Raw genomic sequence first — 19,240 nt, forward strand, 5'->3', positions numbered from 1 at the left:
GTTCTTCACCAAGAGGGCAATGTGGTGGATGGAAGGGATCGCCTTCTTCTTGTCTCCAATGATTAAGTAAGCTACAAACCCATCCCCAATTCATCCAGAATAGATGATGGCTAATTGGTTGATCCATTCCGGTTACACTGTCTTCGGAATTCAGGTGAATATCCATATCGGAATAGCTGTCGGAGTTTAAGGAATTTGAACTACATGCGGGATCCATCTTGTATAATTAGGGAATTAATTTTTTATATGAATTAGATTATAGAACTTAGATTGATATTCTTCAATACATAATTTACATATGTATATATAATACCAAAATCCCATAAATTACGGAGAAATTTTAGGAACATGTCAGGAAAAGTTTACAGTAACAGATATGCTAAGATATGAATTTTGTCTATACACTATTTATGCAATAAATGCAGGAAAACGTGTCTAGACTTAAGAATGATAAGCATGTAATTTTCGACAAGAAATGATACGCAAAACTTTTAACATGCAGACACGGTCGAATTCCAGACTTACTAATGCATCCTAACAACTATCAGTTAGACACACTCATGCAAGACCTGGTTCGCTAGGACCAACGCTCTGATACCAACTGTGACGATCGTTCAAAATCCATATGGACGAACACGTCATTCATCGATTTCATTGCGAGGTATTTGACCTCTATATGATACGTTTGGTAAACATTGCATTCTTTTGAAAAGGCACACCATAAATGAATATTTAAATCAAAGGTTTTCAACATCTGATGATTTCTACATATAGACAATCACCGTAAATAATAGTTTACAATAGTACTTCCGTTGACAATGCAGTCAACATAAGATAGATGGTGATGATTTGTGAATGCAATGTTTTCTCGAATAAAGCATGTATGACTCCATGCACATATCTTGTATAACATATAAGGAAGCAGCGGAAGACTTCTAGGGAACCTGAGAATAAACATGCTAACAAGTGTCAACACAAAGGTTGGTGAGTTCATAGGATTAATGTTGCGCATAATCTGTATATAAAGGTGGATCACAAAATTTCAGTTGTTTCATCCAGAAACGTTTATCAAAATATTCTACAAGATTGAGCACCCTGTTAACTAAACTTAACGAATATATAATTTATGCCCTTTGTATAATCATCTTAATAATACACGCAAACCAACGTGTACGCTTCTCAGATAGCATACGTCCGTTAAAAGGCTAGTTCTCTAGCTCGGACGGGGATATCAAGCCCTATGGATCCATATACTACTACTCGCGCCCACCAGTTCTTATAACTGGCAGTTACTAGTTACCAAAGCTAAGGGATTTTCGATTCAAACTCAGTGTAGAATTTAGTATGTACTTGTGTCCATTGCATTTAAAATAAAGTGCATGTATTTTCAGCCCAAAAATATAGATTGCAAAAGCAATTAAAAAGGGAGCAAATGAAACTCACCTTAGCAGCACATAAAGTTGTTCACCGAAATGTGACTGAAACTCGGAATACCCAAATAACCGTAGATTTCAACCTAGAGAACATATGTTGGTCAATAAATGTTTAATAAGCTAGGTCTGGTCATAGTGTATCACAATCCTAATGCTCGAGATCGACATACAAAAGTTATCCAAAGTCGTTTCAAAAGGTCAATTTTGACAATAGTTCAACAAAACGAGACGTACCTTATATAAGGATTCATTTACTCGGTTGGTAATATTCAAAAATCCAATTTATCAATCTTACAAACAAGTTGTTTAAATATGAATTGCAGATTCAAAAGCAATTCGTCGACATAATTTTATAATATATATAATATAGATAATTTAAATTAATTAATTATATATTATATTATATTCTCGTGTATAGGTGACTTGTAATTTTTATTTCGATGTCTTGTACGTTTATGTTCGACTTATGTCCCGCTTCCGGTTTCGCGAACGCATTTTCGTACGCTTAGAAAACTGGTACTTTTCGTTACGCGACGTGTACCTTTATCAAAAATTAAACTTAATCATTGATAAACTATGTCACTCGAAATGTAGATTTAATCAATTAAGAGTTTTGGTTATTTGCTTCTATAAATCATCATCTCGTAGTATATACATATATACATATATACATTTTCATTTTGAAATAGTGTTTACTGTAGCAAAGTCATTGTAGCAATTCATTTTTTTACTGTAGTAAATAGTGATTTTCGAAAACACTGTAGCTTTTCGGGTACTGTAGCAATTCAAAAATACTGTAGCAAATTAGTGTTTTACTGGTTTATCTTAAACGTTTTAGTTAACTTATCTAAATATCAATCGAATCAATAATCGAATGTTACTATCGTTTACTAAATAACTTGAAATCATATATATATATATATATATATATATATATATATATATATATATATATATATATATATATATATATATATATATATATATATGCACATTAAGTTATATATATATATATATATATATATATATATATATATATATATATATATATATATATATTGTTCGTGAATCTTCGAGAACAGTCAAAGAATAATTGATTACATGAATATAGTTCCAAAACTTTCATGACTCAACATTACAGACTTTGCTTATCGTGTCGAAAACATTAAATCATTTAAAGATAAAGTTTAAATTGGGTCAAAAATTTCTGGATTGTCACAGTACCTAACCGTTAAAGAAATTTCGTCCCGAAATTTGGTTGGGATGGTAATGGATGACAATAAGTATGTTTTCATGACTCATACGAGTTGAAATTTAGAGTTTTATCATCATTGAGTAATATAGATAAAACAATTCGATTTTGTGAAGAGTACGAGTGAAGTTATCACAAAAGAGTGAAATGAATAAATATAGATTCGCCATATCTTTTGACGTAGTCACGATTGATTTCCAGAATTTAAGGAATAGAAAATTTTCATAATCTGAATAAGATTTGATTCTTTGGTAATTGCGGAAATTAGGATTTTCTTTGATTAAATGCGTAATCTGCCTTGATTACTATGTCTAATATTTTGTTATAAATTGACCTTTTCTGTTTCATTTATTTTCACCACTCCTATAATCTTCTTCCTTATTTCATACTTCCTAATAGATTGTGAAAATGCTTAATCCAGTTCTGATTCTTGATATTTTCTTGGCTATCGTATCTTTCATTCTTCTTTTTCATCTGCCACCAGAGGAAGTTATTTTCTTCTACTATTACCTTGGGGTTATAGTATTTTTCATTCTCCCGTGTCTTTAATCAAAGAAGAAGACTGAAGGGTGTTTTCCCCGTATACTAGACTGAAGGGTGTTTCCCCCGTGCTCCGGTTTGGAGTTGTTCGGTGTGCCCATAGTACATTTGGCAGTTCGTCTACCCAACCAGTTTGACTTAATCCCAACTGTTCCTTAATGCCAACAACAATTTATTTGTTAGTAACCTCTACTTGCCCATTCGCTTGAGGATGAGCAATAGATGTAAAGTTTTGCTTTATTCCTAGCTCCTCACACCAACTTCGAAATGGATTCTCTGCAAATTGCTTGCCATTGTCACTGACTATTTCATTTGGAACCCCATAACGGCACACGATATCATGCCAGACAAACTTCTTAACATTTTCTCTTGTAATCTTTGCTAAAGCCTTTGCTTCAACCCACTCTGTGAAAAAATCAATTGCTACAACTAAGAACTTAGCATTACCAGTGCTCCTATTGAATGGTCCCACAATATCAATTGCCCATTTGCAGAACGGCCAAGCTGATGACACTGGTATCAAGTCATACTTTGGGAGACGCTGAACCGTACCATGCCTTTGACAGTTCTCACATGTTTTTATGATCTCTGCAACATCTCGATAAAGGGAAGGCCAAAAATATCCTTGTCGCATAATCCGTGATGCCACAGTACGAAAGTCGGAGTGTTGAGAACAAACTCCTTCATGCATCTCCTTGACTACTTTCAATGCTTCATTATTGGTTAAACACCTTAACAACGGACAATTGTAAGACTTTCGATAAAGAGCACCATTAACTACTTCATACATTGGTGCCTTTACTCTTATCCTTCTGGCTTCTGCCTTGTCAATGGGTAACCTTCCGTCATGCAAATACCTCAAATATGGAGTCATCCAAGTTTCCTTGGCACTTTCAACTTTCGCCATAATTGGTTTTTCATGTATTGATTTTTGCTTAAGTTCCTCAACTAACACTCGCTTATGCAAATGATCAAAGGTTAAAGTAGCTAACTTTCTTAAGACGTCAGCCTTCTTGTTCTTATTTCGAGGGATTTGCACGACCTCTAGATTATCAAATTTCTTTGAAATTGCTTCTACCAACTTTACATATTGCCTCATTGATGTATCTCTTGCATCAAACATTCCATTAACTTGCTGGGCCACAATTTGAGAATCAACATATGTCCTTAGGTTTGTTATGCCCATTTCTACTTCTATGCGCAAGCCGGAGAGTAATGCCTCGTACTCTGCTTCATTGTTGGACGCAAAATATTGCAGCTCAGTGAAACGAATTGCTTGACTTCTTGAATTTCTCCTTCGGCTTCCGCCGTCCATACAAAATCTTTTTTATTGAGACAAAATTTTAACACCTTCATAAATGGAAGGGACTTTTTAGCTGCTTTGGATAAAAATCTTGTTAATGCTGCTAAACATCCGTTTAATCTTTGAACATCCTTTTTGCTGGCCGGAGATTTCATGTCTTCAATTGCTTGAATTTTTTTAGGATTAGCTTTAATACCCCGTTCTGTAACAATATGACCTAAAAATTTTCCTTCTTCTACGCCAAACATACACTTCTTGGGATTTAACTTCATATTAATTTTTCGCAAAGATGCAAAAGTCTCTTGTATATCTCGCAACATCTTTTCTTCAGTATGACTTTTTATGACGATGTCTTCGACATAAGCCTCCAAATTTTTCCCAATTTGATCCTTAAACGCCATATCAATAAGTCGTTGATATGTTGCTCCTGCATTCTTCAAACCAAAAGGCATTTTTATGTAACAGAATATGCCTTCCGTCGTGTGAAAAGCCATTTTGTCTTCATCTTTTAAGGCCATAGGTATTTGATGATACCCCTTGGCTGCATCTAAAAAACATTTAAATCGATATCCTGCCAATGATTCAACCTTCCAATCTATTTCAGGTAAAGGATAATTATCCTTTGGGAATGCTTTATTGATATCTGTGAAATCTACGCACATCCGCCATGAGTTGTCCGGCTTCCTTACCATCACCGGATTGGCTACCCACGTCTGATATTTGACCACTCGCAAGATTCTAGCATCCACCAAACTTCGAACCTCATCACGGAGGAATTTGCTTCGTTCTGGCGCCATGCCTCGCTTCTTTTGACAAACAGGATGTATATTAGGATTCACATTTAACCTATATTCTGCAACCTCTCTTGGAACACCGGTCATATCATACGGTTGCCATGCAAAGACGTCTAAATTCGTTGCCAAAATGTTGTATAACTTTTCTTTACATGCCATAGATAACGTATGCCCAATTATGATCTTTTGATCTGGAAATTGTAGATTTGGCGAGATTGACCCATCATCATGTATTATTGGCTTAATTATTGCTTTTGTTACTTGTGAACACTCAATTGACTTCTGCCGTTCTGCGTATATCGTTGCTATTCCGCCAGGCGTTGGAAATTTCATCATGCCGTGCACAGTTGACGTCACAGCCCCAAACGTCATCAAGGCAGTTCTTCCCAAAATTATATTGTATTGTGAATTAGCTTTTACCACCAGAAACTCGATGTTTGCTGTGTGTTTAAGGGGTGGCTTTCCCAAAACTACTTCAAGAAGAATACTTCCTTCAGACCAAGACGATTCACTTGTAAAACTTGCTAACGGCACATACGTTTCCTTCATCATCTCTTGTACGTATTTAGGGAGCTGTATGAAGCAATGTTCATACATAATGTCTGCTCCAGCTCCTGTGTCAGTATAAATGTTGCCTATTTTGCAATTAGCAACTCGTGCTTCTATAACTACTGGACTATCGGACGGATTTGTGTTAAACATAGAAGGAAATGATATTAATTGTTCTTTCCAATCTTCCAACACTTCTGCCTTCCTCCGTTGTTCAGCTTTCCATGGATGTATCATGCCTACACCTATGGGTACCAATTCTTTATCCTCGCCTTCTTTGTCAGTATCAGTGAGATGATTCATTTTGATAATAGATGGCGCCATTGTTGATACATATTTCCTTATGAGATAAGGCTTAGTGTATCAGCACAATACTAGAAGTATCTAGCTAAAAGTGGGGGAGTGTTGCCGATTGATGTTTACCCTCGGGAAATAATCCCTGCAGACCCGGTTCACAAGTATAGGAACTTGTGGGGTGGCTTAATCAATCTTTTGTCCACTGAGCGTTGAGCTACTAGCCGGATGACTTCTAGTGAGAGAGAAAGTACTATGTGAGAGAGAAAGGTAAAGTCTCTGCTCACAAGTTGTCAGAGTGTCAGAATCAATAAAATGACGACCCAAGGGGTCTATTTATAGTGATAGATCCACAGGATGGTTCGGGGACACGTGTTAGATGATGATACGTTCTGTTATTCGTGATCCGAAATTTATGCTGAATGTGACGCTCTCCGGTAAGGACTTAAGCGCTAGGCGGCCTTCAGGGCTTACGCGTGACAGAAGCAGCCTGCACAGCGGAGAACGCGTGACGGACAGTTTCACAAAACTGTTGTTCCCAGTCTTCCTGATGCTATTTTCATGCGAATATTATGCCTTTATGCGTGTATACGATAGGATACACTATTACCTCGCGATTTTTAAATAATCGTACATATATCTCGTGCACAAAAATAATACACATAACCTGTGTATAAAAATCATTCTCTCGATACATAACATTCATTTTGATTTCATTGCTCAACATGGTAACCGACCTTAACATATAATGTGCATCAATAATAGCCCCAAAACAGAATATCTCGTCTGTATAATATATAAATTTTAAAGTACTAAACATCACGCCCACTAGCTCTTCTGTCTAGTGAACATTCTGGGTGGGGGTGTTAAACCCGGTAGCTACCTTTAGGATTACCGTTTCTAATTCTTAGGTTACCAAGCAATAATAATCAGGGGAAAATATTCACAACAATTAGTGATAATTATAACGTCCAACTAATTCAATAATATTACACAGAACACCTGTCTGCATAATAATTCATTCGAGGAATGTTTTACTTGTGTCTATCTCGTCAAACATTTATAAAAGCATCTCAGTCCAAAAATATAGATTTCAAAGGCATTTAATAAAGCAGTTGTAAAAACAACGCATGTATTCTCAGTCCCAAAAATGTAAAGAGTAAAAGGGAATCAAATGAACTCACGATACGATATTTTGTAGTAAAAATATGTATATGAAGACACTGAACAATGCAGGCTTGGCCTCAGATTCACGAACCTATATCAATTATATATATATTAAAACATATAATCGTAATCGAACTAGTTTATGTTTTATTATTAATTGTTATGTTAGTAACTTGTATGTTTCATTAATAACTAAATTAACTATACTTATTTTTACATACTTTAAATAAATAATTAGTATTTATTATGAAAATATTAATGTTGTTATGTGATATGTTTTAAATATATTCTTATATGGCTATTTATTTGGTAAAATAATATCAATAATAATAAATAAAATTTTGTATCTTTTTATGATAATAATAATAATTCTAAAAGTATTTAGATTTAGTAATGATACTTTTAGTAATAGTGGTCACAATAATAAAACTTATGATAATCATAATACTAATACTCATATTAATAATAATAATATATTTTAGTAATAATAATAATGATAATAATATTAATTATACTAATAATCTTCTTTCTAAAATTGGTAATAATAATAATTACTTTATAACAATCAATAATAAATATAAATAATAATAATAATAATAATAATAACAACAATAATAATAATAATAATAATAATAATAATAATAATAATAATAATAATAATAATAATAATAATAATAATAATAATAATAACTACCTCAAAGAAGTATCCCTTAAAAAATGTCCAAGTCCGGGTTTGAACCTGCGACATCCCGCTAACCCGATAACATCCTTAATCAAAGCTCCGCTATTTCTTTTCTGAATTACTTAGCGATTTAAACGGTTATAACTACTAGTTATTTTATCCGATTTCATCTTCATCATTATCCTAATCATAACCATAATCATAATCCTAATCTTCATCTAACCTCATTATCATTCATCATTCTTATATCATCATCATCATCTACATCATAAAACCATCATCTTATGTTATCATCAACCTATATCATCATATTATTATCATCACCGTCATTTAATCGACTCGATCATTATCAATACCAATATCAATCCAATAACTCTTGTATCATTTCTTGCATCATTTTCATTTAAGTAAACGTCATCATCATTCAAGGTTATTACTCGAAATCATAACTATATCATTATCATTATGTATCCCATATCATCACCATTATCAAAATCATATAATCTTATTATTATCTTATGTCAACCCTAATAACATTATCATCAAATTCATTAACATCACCATATCACCCCATCGTTGCTCATCAAAATCTTCGAGCCCAAGTTTATAAGGTCCAAATTTAAAGAATAAAACAAGCCCAAGTTTCACAAGCCCAATATGATAAACCCATGGAATGTTACGTTTGAAATTTAAACAGATCTGATTAGCAGCCCACCCCTTGTGGTGTTTTCCTGTCGTCAGGGAATTAAGGGAATAGAAATAACAATAGTGGGATTAGAATCCAAGGATACATCGTTATCATAACCCCTCCATTAAACAAGCAAGTCCATATCAAACCCTTATTATATCACGGCTCAAGAATCAAGTCCAATTTGATTTAAGTTTATTATATGTCTCGTGATTTACAGCTGGAAAGTTAGTGTTGACAGACAAGATACAGGAATAAAAGAAACAGGAAAACTGTTTGGGTGATGTGTTGTGCGAATTAGAAAAGAAACAGAAAATAATCGTGCAGCCGTCTATTAGTTTGTAGTGTTCTTGGTGGCGACAGAAAATAATAAGAAACATGTATATACCGCAGCCATTCAGGTACGAGAAGGTGAGTTTGTCGACTGTTTTGAATGGTGGTGGTGTTATCACGAAAACAGAAAGAAGGAAAAAAAATAACAAGGAAGAAGGAGGATAGGGAGGGAGAAAGAAAGAGATGGTGGTGATTTGGTTGATATAAATATATAACCAGAAATCAAATACTATGCAGCAGCAGCTGCAGAGTTTGAACATAAATAGAAATAAGAAAAAAAATGATGTTCAAGGGTGGAAGTGATGATGGTGGTTTACGATGGTTGTAGAAGATACAAACATAGCAGCGAATGATGATTGATTTGTGTGGGTTTTAATTGTTAGTGTTGGTGGTTGATGGTGGTTGTGTATTGTTTCGTTCAAGAAGATAACTGGAAACAAGTAATATCAGTCTTGTAGTGTTTAGTGTTGATGTTTGTGGTGTAATCATGGTGGGTTCAAGATAGTGGATATGTACTTGTTTTTGGGTGTCGAATGAAAATAGAAAATTAGAAGTGGGTTAGGGTTTTCAACGAAAAGAGAGAGAGAAGAGAGGAAGTGATGGTGGAGGCTCGTGGTGGATTGATGGCCGGTTGATGATGGTGGCCGGTGGTGTTCTTCAAAGGGTGATGGTCGACAGTTTTAATGGTGATCGGGTTTCATAAAGGAAATGGTGAGTGTTCATGATGGTAGGCGGTGGTTATTGGTGATTAAAGAAGAAGGGGATTGTATTTGCGGGTGTGTATATATTCATATGAATATGTATGTATATGTAAGTGCATATATATAGAGAGAGTTAGATAGATAGGATATATATAAAGGTTAAATAAGATAGAAAGTGATAGAATAGATAGATAACAGAAAGGAAATTTGAGCAGTGGGAGATGGTGAAATGTTAGCAAGACAATGATGTGTTGAAAGGTTTGCAAGAAGGATTTTTGTTTAAATTCATTGTATGTGAGCATGTATATATATATATATATATATATATATATATATATATATATATATATATATATATATATATATATATATATATATATATATATATATATATATATATATATATATATATATATTAGATAGTTGGAATCCACAATGATAAGTCACAATCAAAGTTTAACTCACGGGATAATAAGTGTGCACGTATATGTATATCCATATAATGAAAAAGGTGAGGTGATATGGACAAGAAAGCGAATGTGTCGTGATTAGAAACAGAAAAAGGAATTTTAGATTGAAGAAATGTGGTTGCTTTCAATCAATTACATATATATGTATTAATATATGATATATATTATAATTATTAGATTAAAGTAATATTATAATGATTATAATAATCAAAGAAGATGAAACGTGTTAAAAGTTAGCCTTCACTAATTACGGCTAAATTTCATACTCCGTTAATAATTAGTGGCGGATGGAAGTCTCCCGAAAAATCCTAATTTTTATTTTATTTTACATAATTAATTTTTTAATAATAATAATAACATATAATATTTCGAATTATATTTCTAATTATTATATATATATATATATATATATATATATATATATATATATATATATATATATATATATATATATATATGCACACACATATCTATTTACAAATAGTGGTTCGTGAATCGTTGGGAATGGTCAAAGGTCAATTGAATATATGAAACAGTTCAAAAATTTTGAGACTCAACCTAACAGACTTTTCTTATCGTGTCAAAAATATTAAATCGTATCGAGAGTTTGATATAAAATTAGTCGTAATTTTCTGGGTCATTATAGTGTTATGGTCTTTTCACTTGTGGACGATTTTAGATCTAGAAAACTGATGCAAGGGTTATCCTAACTCATTTAACACACTTCCATCTACACCACATTCAATTTTAGAGAGAGAGTTAAGGTTTTAGTGAGAGAAAGCTCACTTGGAGAAGAAGGAGACCATCTCACCCGAGTCCAAGTTTTAAAGTTATTCCCTACATCTCTAGCTACGTTGTGATTGTATTGGTAAGTCTTAACTCTGAGTTTTAAGTTTATTTGATTTATGGCTACGGTTTGTTCCATTTGAGACTTGTAAGACCCATTTGGGGGTTAAATGGGTAAATTTGGGTTAAATTGATGTAAGGAAAACCCTAATAGCTATAATCTACGGTTTGGTCAGGTAAGTTGAGGTTTGTAAGTGTTAATTGTGTTGTTAGTCACTAATACACTTGTAAAATGATGGAAGATTTGTTAATAGGTTAAGTTTGACCAAAATTTGTAAGTCTAAGTGTTAAAATGGGGGTAAATGGGCTATTGTTGACCTAGTTGGGTAAGATGGGTATGAAATACCCATAATTCGTGTTATTTTGTGTTAGTATACTTTAATCACTAGCTTTTAGTGATTTATAATGAGTCTAGGCCATTGATGGGCGGTTTTGGTGTAAGTGAGCCATTTAATGCGTTTGGGTCATTAAATGCTCAAGATTTATGTATTGGTGGTAAGCTCCACAAGTTTGTATGTTGATTTGGGTACTTAATGTATTAGGTACTTCGCTTGAGGTGTGCGGATTATAATCATCACCTTGGTGTTAAGGTGAGTGGGATAACTATACATGTATGTATGTAATGTATTTATTTGTTTGGACGGATATGTGTTGTCCGAGTTAGTGATATATAACAGTTTTTATGAACGGATATGTGTTGTCCGAGTTAGTGATATATGTTGTTGTACACTAACGGATTTTATGAATGGATATGTGTTGTCCAAGTTAGTGATATATGTCGTTGTACACTAACAGTTTTTATGAACGGATATGTGTTGTCGTTCCGCCAAGGGTTAGTGATATATGTTGTTGTACACTAACGGTTGTTATGAACACCGATGGGAGGTACTTGACCTCTATATGATACATTTTACAAATATTGCATTCGCTTTTGAAAGACAAACTTTTATTACATCGAAAGTTGACAGCATGCATACCATTTCATAATATATCCAACTATAATTGACTTAATAATATTCTTGATGAACTCAACGACTCGAATGCAACGTCTTTTGAAATATGTCATGAATGACTCCAAGTAATATCTCTAAAATGAGCAAATGCACAGCGGAAGATTTCTTTCATACCTGAGAATAAACATGCTTTAAAGTGTTAACCAAAAGGTTGGTGAGTTCATTAGTTTATCATAATCGATCATTTCCATCATTTTAATAGACCACAAGATTTTTATTTCCATTTCTCATAAAAATACGTCCCATACATAGAGACAAAAATCATTCATATGGATTGAACACCTGCTAATCGACATTCACAAGATGCATATAGAATATCCCCATCATTCCGGGACTCCCTTCGGACATGATAAATTTCGAAGTACTAAAGCATCCGGTACTTTGGATGGGGCTTGTTGGGCCCGATAGATCTATCTTTAGGATTCGCGTCAATTAGGGTGTCTGTTCCCTAATTCTTAGATCACCAGACTAATAAGGGGCATATTCGATTTCGATCATTCAACCATATAATGTAGTTTCAATTACTTGTGTCTATTTCGTAAAACAGTTATAAAAGTAGCGCATGTATTCTCAGTCCCAAAAATATATATTGCAAAAGCATTTAAAAAGGGAGAAAATGAAACTCACTATACGATATTTTGTAGTAAAAATATGCATACGACGGAACTGAACAATGCAGGGATGGCCTCGGATTCACGAACCTATATCATTTATATATTAAAACATATAATCGTAATCGAACAAGTTTAATATATTATATTTTCGGTTATATGTTATATATATTTATTTTGTAAACTTATTAATATTTATACACATAGTTATATTAATCTATATATATTTGCAATTGGTATTATATCAAAAATCAATAATTTGTTATATGTAATATTAATATAGTTATGTAATATGTATTTTTAATGTACAAAATATTTATTTGTTAAAATGATAGTTTTGATAATATTGATTTACTAATAATAATATAATAATAATAATAATAACTTTATTAATAGTAATAAAAATGATATTGTTAATAATGATACTTATGTTAATAATAATAATAATAATAATAATAATAATAATAATAATAATAATAATAATAATAATAATAATAATAATAATAATAATAATAATAATAATAATAATAATAATAATAATAATAATAATAATAATAATAATAATAATAATAATAATAATAGAAATCAAATACTACCTTAAAGGGTTTTCTAACAAAATTTCTCATAGTTAATTTGTTTGTTTCTAACAAATTTTATTTTTTTGTCCAGTATTTTCTTCATTATGCCACTTGTTAGATTCTGATAAGTCAAAATCCAAATATGAAATTGAATGAAAATGATTATTCTGCGATGAACGAATACATATATCTGGGGATGTAAGTAGGATAGTAAATGAATGTTGAATCAGATTGGAAGAATGTACAATGTAACTTATTAATGTGAAATCTAAATATCTCTCGGGTATTACCTACCCGTTAAAATATTTTCATGATTAACAGTATGTACAAAAGAATTTTTAATTACAATCTTTATAAAAATATACTTACATATATATTTTCTTCAGATGTAATCATGGATTTATAGATATCGATTGTTAAATCGTTAGTGAAAGATGTGAATGATAACATATGTGAATTAATTATGATAGAAGCCCTTTAAAGCTTATTTTATCTTTCTTGGGTATTACCTACCCGTTAAAAATTCACACATCATAGTTAATATGAAAAGAATTTTTATTCCGTTCTCGAGATATACATAAATATATATACATATATCTTTTGATCGTGAACAGAAAGTAATGAATTAATGTTTCATAATTCATCATTCTCGGTACTCTTCAGTGTCTGTGGTTCTTACGGAGCATGTGTTGATGGAAATGATGCTTGAAATGTCCCATTCTTATTGATTAAAAACGTTCCATATTAATTGATTTCGTTGCGAGGTTTTGACCTCTATATGAGACGTTTTTCAAAGACTGCATTCATTTTAAAACAAGCCATAACCTTTATTTCATCAATAAAGGTTTAAAAAGCTTTACGTAGATTATCAAATAATGATAATCTAAAATATCCTTTTTACATACGACTATTACATAATGGTTTACAATACAAATATGTTACAACGAAATAAGTTTCTTGAATGCAGTTTTTACACAATATCATACAAGCATGGACTCCAAATCTCGTCCTTATTTAAGTATGCGACAGCGGAAGCTCTTAATAATCACCTGAGAATAAACATGCTTAAAACGTCAACAAAAATGTTGGTGAGTTATAGGTTTAACCTATATATTATCAAATCATAATAATAGACCACACGATTTCATATTTCAATATACATCCCATACATAGAGATAAAATTTATTCATATGGTGAACACCTGGTAACCGACATTAACAAGATGCATATAAGAATATCCCCTATCATTCCGGAAAATCCTTCGGACATGATAAAAACGAATTCGAAGTACTAAAGCATCTGGTACTTTGGATGGGGTTCGTTAGGCCCAATAGATCTATCTTTAGGATTCGCGTCAATTAGTAGATCGGTTTACTAATTCTTAGGCTACCAAGCAAAAGGGGCATATTCGGCTTCTATCATTCACCCATATAATGTAGTTTCAATTACTTGTGTCTATTTCGTAAAACATTTATAAAACTGCATGTATTCTCATCCCAAAATATTAGATTTTAAAAGTGGGACTATAACTCACTTTCACAGATTTTTACTTCGTCGGGAAGTAAGACTTGGCCACTGGTCGATTCACGAACCTATAACAAATATGTACATATATATCAAAGTATGTTCAAAATATATTTACAACACTTTTAATACATTTTGATGTTTTAAGTTTATTAAGTCAGCTGTCCTCGTTTGTAACCTACAACTAGTTGTCCACAGTTAGATGTAGAGAAATAAATCGATATATATTATCTTGAATCAATCCACGACCCAGTGTATACACGTCTCAGGCTAGATCACAACTCAAAGTATATATATTTATGGAATCAACCTCAACCCTGTATAGCTAACTCCAACATTACTGCATATAGAGTGTCTATGGTTGTTCCAAATAATATATATACATGGGTCGATATGATATGTCAAAACATTTGCATACGTGTCTATGGTATCCCAAGATTACATAATATATTAGAATACATGTATAATACAATATAAGTTAGCTAGGATATGATTTGTATAGAATTGTTAATATTTTCCATAGCTACAAAAATCAAAAAATATATCCAATCTTGTTTTACCCATAACTTCTTCATTTTAAATCCGTTTTGAGTGAATCAAATTGCTATGGTTTCATATTGAACTCTATTTTATGAATCTAAACAGAAAAAGTATAGGTTTATAGTCAGAAATATAAGTTACAAGTCGTTTTTGTAAGAGGTAGTCATTTCAGTCGAAAGAACGACGTCTTGATGACCATTTTGAAAAACATACTTCCACTTTGAGTTTAACCATAATTTTTGGATATAGTTTCATGTTCATAAGAAAAATCATTTTCCCTGAAAGAAAAACTTTTAAATCAAAGTTTATCATAGTTTTTAATTATCAAACCCAAAACAGCCCGCGGTGTTACTACGACGGCGTATGTCCAGTTTTACGGTGTTCTTCGTGTTTCCAGGTTTTAAATCATTAACTTAGCATATCATATAGATATAGAACATGTGTTTAGTTGATTTTAAAAGTCAAGTTAGAAGGATTAACTTTTGTTTGCGAACAAGTTTAGAATTAACTAAACTATGTTCTAGTGATTTCAAGTTTAAACCTTCGAATAAGATAGCTTTATATGTATGAATCGAATGATGTTATGAACATTATTACTACCTCAAGTTTTGTGGATAAACCTACTGGAAAAGAGACAAATGGATCTAGCTTCAAAGGATCTTGGATGGCTTGAAAGTTCTTGAAGTAGAATCATGACACGAAAACAAGTTCAAGTAAGATTTCCACTCGAAATAAGATTGTTATAGTTATAGAAAATGAATCAAAGTTTGAATATGAGTATTACCTTACATTAGAAAGATATCTTACTGTAAATAAGAAAGATTTCTTGAGGTTGGATGATCACTCTACAAGATTGGAAGTAAGCTAGCAAACTTGGAAGTATTCTTGATTTTATGAAACTAGAACTTGTAGAATTTATGAAGAATACTTAGAACTTGAAGATAGAACTTGAGAGAGATCAATTAGATGAAGAAAATTGAAGAATGAAAGTGTTTGTAGGTGTTTTTGGTCGTTGGTTCATGGATTAGATATAAAGGATATGTAATTTTGTTTTCATGTAAATAAGTCATGAATGATTACTCATATTTTTGTAATTTTATGAGATATTTCATGCTAGTTGCCAAATGATGGTTCCCACATATGTCAGGTGACTCACATGGGCTGCTAAGAGCTGATCATTGGAGTGTATATACCAATAGTACATACATCTAAAAGCTGTGTATTGTACGAGTACGAATACAGGTGCATACGAGTAGAATTGTTGATGAAACTGAACGAGAATGTAATTGTAAGTATTTTTGTTAAGTAGAAGTATTTTGATAAGTGTATTGAAGTCTTTCAAAAGTGTATGAATACATATTAAAACACTACATGTATATACATTTTAACTGAGTCGTTAAGTCATCGTTAGTCGTTACATGTAAGTGTTGTTTTGAAACCTTTAGGTTAACGATCTCGTTAAATGTTGTTAACCCAATGTTTATAATATCAAATGAGATTTTAAATTATCATATTATCATGATAATATGATGTATGAATATCTCTTAATATGATATATATACATTAAATGTCGTTACAACGATAATCGTTGCATATATGTCTCGTTTCAAAATCATTAAGTTAGTAGTCTTGCTTTTACATATGTAGTTCATTGTTAATATACTTAATGATATGTTTAATTATCATAATATCATGTTAACTATATACATATATATATATATATATATATATATATATATATATATATATATATATATATATATATATATATATATATATATATATATATATATATATATATATATATATATATATATCCATATATATGTCATCATATAGTTTTTTACAAGTTTTAACGTTCGTGAATCACCGGTCAACTTGGGTGGTCAATTGTCTATATGAAACCTATTTCAATTAATCAAGTCTTAACAAGTTTGATTGCTTAACATGTTGGAAACATTTAATCATGTAAATAACAATTTCATTTAATATATATATAAACATGGAAAAGTTCGGGTCACTACAGTACCTACCCGTTAAATAAATTTCGTCCCGAAATTTTAAGCAGTTGGAGGTGTTGACGTATCTTCTGGAAATAAATGCGGGTATTTCTTCTTCATTTGATCTTCTCATTCCAAGGTGAACTCGGGTCCTCTACGAGCATTCCATCAAACCTTAACAATTGATATCTTGTTTTGCTTAAGTCTTTTAACCTCACGATCCATTATTTCGACGGGTTCTTTGATGAATTGAAGTTTTTCGTTGATTTGGATTTCATCTAACGGAATAGTGAGATCTTCTTTAGCAAAACATTTCTTCAAATTCAAGACGTGGAAAGTGTTATGTACAGCCGCGAGTTGTTGAGGTAACTCAAGTCGGTAAGCTACTGGTCCGACACGATCAATAATCTTGAATGGTCCAATATACCTTGGATTTAATTTCCCTCGTTTACCAAATCGAACAACGCCTTTCCAAGGTGCAACTTTAAGCATGACCATCTCCCCAATTTCAAATTCTATATCTTTTCTTTTAATGTCAGCGTAGCTCTTTTGTCGACTTTGGGCGGTTTTCAACCGTTGTTGAATTTGGATGATCTGTCTATCCCGCACTTCACTCCAACAAATCAGAGACCTGCACTTTCTACCATAAAGTGCTTAAAACGGCGCCATCTCAATGCTTGAATGGTAGCTGTTGTTGTAGGAAAATTCTGCTAACGGTAGATGTCGATCCCAACTGTTTCCGAAATCAATAACACATGCTCGTAGCATGTCTTCAAGCATTTGTATCGTCCTTTCGCTCTGCCCATCAGTTTGTGGATGATAGGAAGTACTCATGTCTAGACGAGTTCCTAATGCTTGCTGTAATGTCTGCCAGAATCTTGAAATAAATCTGCCATCCCTATCAGAGATAATAGAGATTAGTATTCCATGTCTGGAGACGGCTTCCTTCAAATACAGTCATGCTAACTTCTCCATCTTGTCATCTTCTCTTATTGGCAGGAAGTGTGCTGATTTGGTGAGACGGTCAACTATTACCCAAATAGTATCAAAACCACTTGCAGTCCTTGGCAATTTAGTGATGAAATCCATAGTAATGTTTTCCCATTTCCATTCCGGGATTTCAGGTTGTTGAAGTAGACCTGATGGTTTCTGATGCTTAGCTTTGACCTTAGAACACGTCAAATATTCTCCTATGTATTTAGCAACATCGGCTTTCATACCCGGCCACCAAAAATGTTTTTTGAGATCCTTGTACATCTTCCCCGTTCCAGGATTTATTGAGTATCTGGTTTTATGAGCTTCTCTAAGTACCATTTCTCTCATATCTCCAAATTTTGGTACCCAAATCCTTTCAGCCCTATACCGGGTTCCGTCTTCCCGAATATTAAGATGCTTCTCCGATCCTTTGGGTATTTCATCCTTTAAATTTCCCTCTTTTAAAACTCCTTATTGCGCCTCCTTTATTTGAGTAGTAAGGTTATTGTGAATCATTATATTCATAGATTTTACTCGAATGGGTTCTCTGTCCTTCCTGCTCAAGGCGTCGGCTACCACATTTGCCTTCCCCGGGTGGTAACGAATCTCAAAGTCGTAATCATTCACCAATTCAATCCACCTACGCTGCCTCATATTCAGTTGTTTCTGATTAAATATGTGTTGAAGACTTTTGTGGTCGGTATATATAATACTTTTGACCCCATATAAGTAGTGCCTCCAAGTCTTTAATGCAAAAACAACCGCGCCTAATTCCAAATCATGCGTCGTATAATTTTGTTCGTGAATCTTCAATTGTCTAGACGCATAAGCAATCACCTTCGTTCGTTGCATTAATACACAACCGAGACCTTGCTTTGATGCGTCACAATAAATCACAAAATCATCATTCCCTTCAGGCATTGACAATATAGGTGCCGTAGTTAGCT

General features: G+C 32.6%; 2 protein-coding genes across 2 annotated transcripts; both read right to left on the minus strand.

Annotated features, from left to right (window-relative positions):
* Window positions 1-3,397: 3,397 nt before the first annotated feature.
* LOC139848827 (uncharacterized) lies at window positions 3,398-4,132 on the minus strand. The gene is made up of 2 exons (XM_071838516.1): window positions 3,901-4,132; window positions 3,398-3,618 (listed from the first exon to the last, which is right to left on the minus strand). The coding sequence occupies exons 1-2, from the start codon at window positions 4,130-4,132 to the stop codon at window positions 3,398-3,400; spliced, it is 453 nt and encodes a 150-aa protein (XP_071694617.1).
* A 943-nt stretch (window positions 4,133-5,075) lies between these two features.
* Window positions 5,076-6,195, minus strand: LOC139848828 (uncharacterized). The gene is made up of 3 exons (XM_071838517.1): window positions 6,127-6,195; window positions 5,218-5,895; window positions 5,076-5,099 (listed from the first exon to the last, which is right to left on the minus strand). Exons 1-3 carry the CDS (start codon window positions 6,193-6,195, stop codon window positions 5,076-5,078), a joined length of 771 nt encoding a protein of 256 aa, XP_071694618.1.
* Window positions 6,196-19,240: the final 13,045 nt, after the last annotated feature.

This window comes from Rutidosis leptorrhynchoides, chromosome 5, assembly GCF_046630445.1.
Source record: "Rutidosis leptorrhynchoides isolate AG116_Rl617_1_P2 chromosome 5, CSIRO_AGI_Rlap_v1, whole genome shotgun sequence".
Lineage (NCBI taxonomy): Eukaryota > Viridiplantae > Streptophyta > Magnoliopsida > Asterales > Asteraceae > Rutidosis > Rutidosis leptorrhynchoides.

What these genes read in the sequence shown, in the direction of transcription:
- LOC139848827 (XM_071838516.1), bottom strand. Translation starts at nt 4,132, where the DNA reads ATGGCGAAAGTTGAAAGTGCCAAGGAAACTTGGATGACTCCATATTTG. An exon ending in GGAGATGCATGAAGGAGTTT is followed by an intron (nt 3,619 to 3,900) that starts GTTCTCAACACT and finishes AGTGGGTTGAAG; the next exon opens with CAAAGGCTTTAGCAAAGATT.
- LOC139848828 (XM_071838517.1), bottom strand. Translation starts at nt 6,195, where the DNA reads ATGGCGCCATCTATTATCAAAATGAATCATCTCACTGATACTGACAAA. An exon ending in AAGGCGAGGATAAAGAATTG is followed by an intron (nt 5,896 to 6,126) that starts GTACCCATAGGT and finishes TGCTTCATACAG; the next exon opens with CTCCCTAAATACGTACAAGA. An exon ending in GGGTAGCCAATCCGGTGATG is followed by an intron (nt 5,100 to 5,217) that starts GTAAGGAAGCCG and finishes AATCATTGGCAG; the next exon opens with GATATCGATTTAAATGTTTT.